The sequence below is a fragment of the Andrographis paniculata genome, unplaced genomic scaffold, assembly GCF_009805555.1.
Source record: "Andrographis paniculata isolate CXL003 unplaced genomic scaffold, ASM980555v1 Contig54END, whole genome shotgun sequence".
In the NCBI taxonomy this organism is placed as follows: domain Eukaryota; kingdom Viridiplantae; phylum Streptophyta; class Magnoliopsida; order Lamiales; family Acanthaceae; genus Andrographis; species Andrographis paniculata.
The window spans coordinates 958,666-965,443 of NW_026137589.1; the positions used below are offsets into that span (position 1 = coordinate 958,666).

The 6,778-nt window shown below is 38.1% G+C and overlaps 1 protein-coding gene across 1 annotated transcript; it reads left to right on the forward strand.

The window, feature by feature from the left end:
- The first annotated feature begins 403 nt into the window (after nt 1–403).
- LOC127255826 (WAT1-related protein At3g30340-like) lies at nt 404–2,607 on the forward strand. The gene is made up of 6 exons (XM_051281577.1): nt 404–793; nt 999–1,061; nt 1,210–1,326; nt 1,425–1,842; nt 2,090–2,241; nt 2,349–2,607. The coding sequence occupies exons 1-6, from the start codon at nt 606–608 to the stop codon at nt 2,530–2,532; spliced, it is 1,122 nt and encodes a 373-aa protein (XP_051137534.1). The 5' UTR covers nt 404–605; the 3' UTR covers nt 2,533–2,607.
- Nucleotides 2,608–6,778: the final 4,171 nt, after the last annotated feature.

A 6,778-nucleotide genomic window follows, 5' to 3' on the forward strand; every position in this document is an offset into this window, starting at 1 on the left:
ACTAATCATATTTTTTTTCGTATTTTAAAAAATTCTGAATATAATTCTTTAAAATTTGAATGAGACTTGTTTATATTTTTTAAAATAGAAAATTGTGTAATATTTTTTAAAGTAAAAGTAAATCTCAATCAATTTTTAAATTATTGAAAAAACGATGCATATTTTTCAGACTAAATATACACAAATCGAATCATACATTAACATATATGGTGCTCACTGTGCTAATTGACTCACGTGTTTTAAAATATATCTGCAAATTAAATAAAATTAGAGCCCATCATGCATCATGGCCCTCAAGAAAACCAAAAAGCTCTATCAACGGTTCTTATCGAAACCCTCATTGTTTATAAATTTCAGATTTGTATTGTGGGGAAAGAATAATGTGTACTTGATAAGATACTACTGTTCTTTCTGTGTCCCCCACCTCTCCTTCTTTTTCTTGTTCATGTTTTTGTATTAATAATGCAGCAGCACAGCAGATGTCTTAATTATTCTTCCATGATTGTTTTTTGTTGATTTCATGTAATTATTACTAACGCAACGAATTGCTGTTGTTGTCGTCGTCGTTATTACAAGCTAATTAATTAATTAATAAAGTGCACCAAATGACGATGAAGAGGTTTGTCTCATGGTACCCTGTAATGGTTCTCATGACTATCGATCTTGCCTTTGCCATTGCCAATATACTTCTCAAGAAAATCGTGAGCAATGGGACCGATCATTTGGTGTTCATCACTTTTCGACAGGCGATTTCCGCGATTTTTTTGTCGCCTTTGGCCTACTTCTTGGAAAGGTTCGATTTTTTTTTATTTGATAATGATGGTTGGATTGTGTAATTAATGATGCATGTACTGCGAGTTTAAACTTTTAGGTGAGACAATCGTTTAAGAATAATGATTAGTACCAAATGAATGAATCAGTGATACGATATTGTTTTGTTTCTTAACGTAGCAATGGAAGACTTCTTCTTATTAGTTAAGTTGGTGTTGTGGTGGCAGGGGAAAGAGGCCGAAGCTCACCGGAACCATATTGTGGCAGCTCTTCGTGAGCGCGATCATCGGGTAAGTTTTTGAATTGCTTATTACTCGACTACTTACAAAACAATATAACCATATATTGGATCATCAATCGTCTCTTCTGATTTTTTTATAAGTATTATAGAGAATGATATTTTCTATCGGTCATTTTTTAAATGCATTGCTTTTGTAGGGCTTCAGTGACGCAATATCTCTTCCTTCTCGGCATCGAATACACTTCCGCGACGTTCTCTTGCGCCTTCCTCAACATGGTCCCCGTCGTCACATTTTTCATGGCCTTGCCATTCCGGTGCGTACGATCTTATATACCATTTCTTTCTTGTCTTCATAATCGCTTCCTTCCCTAATCGATCTCAACCAAGGACTTACTATTCGTTGTTGCCACAGTTTGGAGAGCGTAGACATAAATCATAGCGGCGGAATTGCCAAAGTTGTTGGCGCGGTGATTTGTCTCGGAGGCGCCATCTTGCTCACGGCGTATAAAGGGATTCCTTTGTTCCACTTCTCGCAAGATGATCAAGTTACCCGATCAACGGGACAACATTATACAGAGATAAGTCCTAGTATTGTAAGGTTAAGATGGGCGATCGGTTCGTTGGCCCTTTTTGCGGCCACAATATGTTGGTCATCGTGGTTCATTCTTCAATCCTATATCGGGAAGAAGTATCCGTGCCAATACTCGAGCACGGCTATCATGACGTTCTTCAGCGCCATACAATCGGCAATCATAGGCCTCTCATTCCAAAGGGACCTCTCAGTATGGATTTTCAAGAACAAAACAGATATCTACATTGCCCTTTACGCCGTAAGTTCTAATCACAAAACCAAAATGCATTCAACACGACGCACCCATTATGCGCTTTTTTGTGTCTTTTTTGTTTTTTTAATAAAATGGGGCCGAGCTCAATAGCTTGCAAATCAGGTCAACCAAATAAGTCATACTTTAACTAAAAAGGAATCCGCAGGATTTAACTAATAACTTCACAGTCATCACTCGCCCCCTCCCTACAAAACACATCGATCCCTTTTTGATCGACATTGTTTTTATGCAGGGGATGATCGGGTCGGGGCTGTGCTTCGTGGGGATGACATGGTGCGTCAAGAAGAAGGGGCCGGTGTTCACGGCGGCTTTCAGCCCGCTCGTGCAGATAATGTCGGCGGCGTTCGAAGTCCCGGTCCTCCACGAGCAACTTCATCTTGGAAGGTGATACACCGAAACAAATCAAATAAAATCAAATGCATGATTTTGGTTGATTGTTTTAGCAAATTATAAGGCGAGCTGATGTTGTCCTGTAATGAAACGTGGTGCAGCTTGATGGGATCAGTTGCCATAGTTGTGGGACTGTATATTCTGCTCTGGGGAAAAGACAAAGAGATAAAGCAGCAGCAGAAGAAGAATAATGGATTAGAATTAGTGTCGTCACCTCATAATCAAACTGAAGTCGACCAAAAAGATTCCAACACAGACTTCCAACCAACCAAACTACAAGTTTAATTCATTATCATCATACATATTATGTCAAGTTATTTTAATGGAGAAGATATTATTTATATATATATATATATTCTGTTATCCAAATTAAAGTATTTTTTATCTTGTAAAATATCATATTAAATATTGAATTTTTTATTTTTTTTCTTCAAAATTTTAAAATTTTCTATAGAAACAGACTTAAAATGCTAAAATGATTGCGATGCTGAATGAGTGAATAAAATAATTGGGGAACACTTGCCATTAGAGAAAAAGATAGATCGAATTTAATCAATGAGGTATCCATGATTCATGTGTTCATATGGCCACTAGTTTGAAAGTAAATAATTAATAAGTTTTATGGGTGTGTTAGTTTTGTGAAATATTTTGAAGAAAAATATTGTATTTAAAGTATAAAAAATTGTATAGATAATGTGAATGAAAATTCCCTTAAGTTATTTTAGCATATGAACTAATAGTGTCTTAATTTCTGCAGCAAGGATTTTCCAAAAGACAAAAGATATATTTGAGGAAAGATCAAAATATGGAAACTCACTCCTTCCATTACGGTGCAAAGGAAAATTAGTGTGGAATCTTTTATTCCAGGAATGTGAGTGATTTACTCAACCGAATAGGGTTGAAAATTGATAATGTGTGTTTGGAGATCATATACTTTAGAGAGAAGAATATTGAGTGAAGCTCTCATCCATCTATCCACATCGATTCTCCTTAGTTTTGAATGAGTTTTTGATAGAAATATTTGCCGGAGAGGTCGAAGGTGTTCGGAATTAATGGAGTTCCAACCGGAGGGAATTATCAAGCTCTGAAATTCTCTGCTGTGTGGTCGTTGTTAGTACAAGGTTGTAGCAACGAGAACCTTATGAGGTATTTTCCTGGGTTAGCCATGACTAGCATTAGAGTTAAATGAGTTGTGGTTGTTTGTGTCCTTAATCAGCACTGGTTAGTGGAATTCCCCCAGGATTGGTATCCCCCGGATGTAGATTAGTTGATAATTGAACCGGGTCAACAAACACCTTGTCTTATTGTTGTTTTATGTTCTGCATTGTTTTTCGTTGTTGAAACGTAGTTATAACTGTGAACCGCCCACGCTTTGGGAGTTGGCCCTTTAAAGTGTTCGAATGTGTTTTGTTCGATAAATCACTTCCCCAACATCTGGTATCAGAGTAGTGTTCTCTAATTCGTTGAGTAGATCTGGTCACAGTTGCAGACATGAGTAAGGAAAGACGTTCAACATCAAGACCTTCATTGTTCGATGGGACAAATTACCAAAGTTAGAAGAATAAAATGGAAGCATTTCTGATGCTTCAAGGTGAAGACATTTCTGATGTTGTTGAGTGTGCATGGTCTCATCCTATGAAACCCATTCAAGATGAAGATGGTGTTACTACTCTTGTAAAGAAACCGAAGAGAGAATGGACGTTGAATGAAAAGCTGCTGCAATAGCAAACTCGAAGGCCCTATTTTCGATTTTTAATGATGTGGATGAAACTCAAGCAAAGGCTTATATCAAACTGCAAAATTGCAAAGGAAGTTTGGGACATTCTAGAAAATGCATTCGAAGGTTCAGCGCAAGTCCAAGAATCTAAACTAGATCATGTGGAGACATTGTTCGAAGGAATGAAGATGAATGAGGACGAAACAATCGTTGTTTACTATAATCGCTTTATGGATGTTGTCAATCAAGTTGAAGAAAAGAGGCTGGTGAGGAATATGCTTAAAAGTCTCACAAAAAATTTCAGGCCAAAGGTGATATGCTCAATGAACCACCAAAGCTGAAAAATATGACATTGGATGAATTATATGGTACATTGGTGAGCTATGAAATGAATTATCTTGAAGATGAAACTCCAAAAAGCATGGCCTTAAGTGTGGAGGACATAGAGCTGATCAAATTTGATGAGGAAATGGCATTTCTGAGTCGAAAACTTTCAAGGATGATTAGTGAGAAACGTGCAGCAAAGATGAAATATGGGAAGCTTCAGAACCGTGGTGGTTATCAAGGTGTGAGTACTTCTAGCTCACAACGGAAATATTCTGAACAGAAACCATCAAATTACAGCAAACCAAAAGAGAAGTTTGATGGTGGATTCAAGAAGAAGTTCACTGTGTCCCCTAAACCTGAATCTTTCAAAGAGCCAACATACTATGGATGTGGAGGAATCGGTCACATCAAGTCTGAATGTCCGACATGAAGAAAAGGGAGAAAAGAGCATATCAAGCAACATGGAGTGACAATGATGAAGAGGAAACTGTCTGTGTCGAGGAACAAGCTGAAGATGATGAAGTTGTTGCTTTCATGGCCGATGAATCTGAATCTATTAAAGATGATGGTGTTTCTACTGATAAAGCTTCAGAGGAATCCATAGAACTTGATGCTGATGAGTTGATTGAAGCCTATGAGGAGATGGCGTTAGAGCAAAAGAAATTTATGGTGAAGAACAAAGAGCTACTTGATACCATCTATCGATTGGAAGCCCAGAATGATAAATTAGAAGATGAGATCGAAGTTCTGAAGAAGGATGTTGTTGTTAAATCAACTGAATCAGATGCTTTGAGAAATGAAAATTTGAGGCTAAAAGATGAGAATGATTGTCTTCGGAAAGGAAAAGAAAAGTTGGATGAAATACTATCAATTGGGAAACCTTTTGGTAATCATAAAGGAGTTGGATTTTGTGAATCTTCACACAGCAAACTCACTGCATCTGTGCGGGGTGGTTTGTTAACAGATGTCAAACTTCCACTTCCAGGGAAGAAACCAGCACCTGCTCAGACTCGGGAACCAGAAAGAAACAAGAAAAAGAATGAGACTGGAAAGTTCATAAAAAATTAGGTTATTGGAAAACAGTCATCTCGACCTACTGACTGCAACTACTGCAGACTTCCTGGACATGTTGAGAGATGTTACAAGTTAATCAAGGATGTAATGAGAAGGAGAAACATTCGATGGCCTACAGAAGGATTGAAGCAGAACATCAAAGTCAGACTGGTATGGATTCCTAAGAAGGATCATAAGCAAATGGAATGTAATGTGATTCTGTCGAGCCAAGAATCTACACAAGCTGATTGATGGTACTCTGATAGTGGATGCTCTCGACACATGACGAACCAAAAAGGGTTGCTGAAAAACTTTGTTGAAGACAGAAGCGGTGATGTTATCTTTGGTGATGGTGCAAGAGGGAAAATCAGTGGATATGGCATTCTTGAGAAAGAAGGAATTCCAAGACTTTCAAAGGTATACTTTGTTGAAGGATTGAGTACGAATTTGATAAGTATAAGCCAACTCTGTGATGGTAACTTGCATGTAAAGTTTACAAAGGACTCCTGTGAAGTGTATAATGCTGAGCAGAAACGAGTCATGACTGGTGTACGATCAAAGAATAACTGCTACCTGCTGGAATGCCCGAAGATGGAAGCACTGATCTTGAAGGATGATGAAACCATGTTATGGCACACCAGGTTGGGTCATGTTAATCCACAGAATTTGTTGAGGATCAGTAAACTAAGAGCTATCAGAGGATTACCCAAATTTTCGAAAATGCCCAGCACCACCTGTGGTGACTGTGGTCGAGGAAAGCAGAAGAGAGTTGTTTATCCGTCGTTAGAACAACGTTCAAGAAACCAGTGTTTGGAGTTACTACACATGGATCTCATGGGTCCAGTCGACGTATGTAGCCTTGGGGGTAAAAAATACATTCTTGTCTATGTTGATGATTTTTCCAGATATACATGGGTGGATTTCTTGCGTGAAAAGAGTGGAGCCTTCAATGCATTTGAGAAATTGAGTACAAGGCTCATGAATGAAAAGAAATCAAAGACCAATAGGTTAAAGATTGATCATGGGAAGGAATTTGAAAATAAGAGATTTGTTACTTTCTGTGATGGGCTTGGATCAAACATGAATATTCTGCTCCAAAGACACCTCAACAGAACGGAGTAGTTGAGAGGAAGAATCGTACTCTACAGGAGATGGCAAGGTCGATCATGCATGCCAAAGGGGTTGCCAAGTCTCTGTGGGCAGAAGCTGTGAACACAGCTTGCTATGTCGTCAATCGAGTGTATCTCAGACCACACACAGAGAAGACACTATATGAAATATGGAATGGTAAAAGGCCAAATGTTTCATACTTTCACAGTTTTGGGTGCAAGTGCTACATTATGAAGGATCGAGATCATCTTCATAAATTTGATACTCGTTCAGATGATGGAATTTTTCTTGGATACTCATAGAACTCAAGGGCTTACAGAGTTT

Excerpts from the sequence above, each read along its gene's own strand:
- LOC127255826 (XM_051281577.1), top strand. The coding sequence starts at position 606 with ATGACGATGAAGAGGTTTGTCTCATGGTACCCTGTAATGGTTCTCATG. Across the intron at positions 794-998 it reads TTGGCCTACTTCTTGGAAAG|GGGAAAGAGGCCGAAGCTCA; the intron begins GTTCGATTTTTT and ends TTGTGGTGGCAG. Across the intron at positions 1,843-2,089 it reads TCTACATTGCCCTTTACGCC|GGGATGATCGGGTCGGGGCT; the intron begins GTAAGTTCTAAT and ends GTTTTTATGCAG.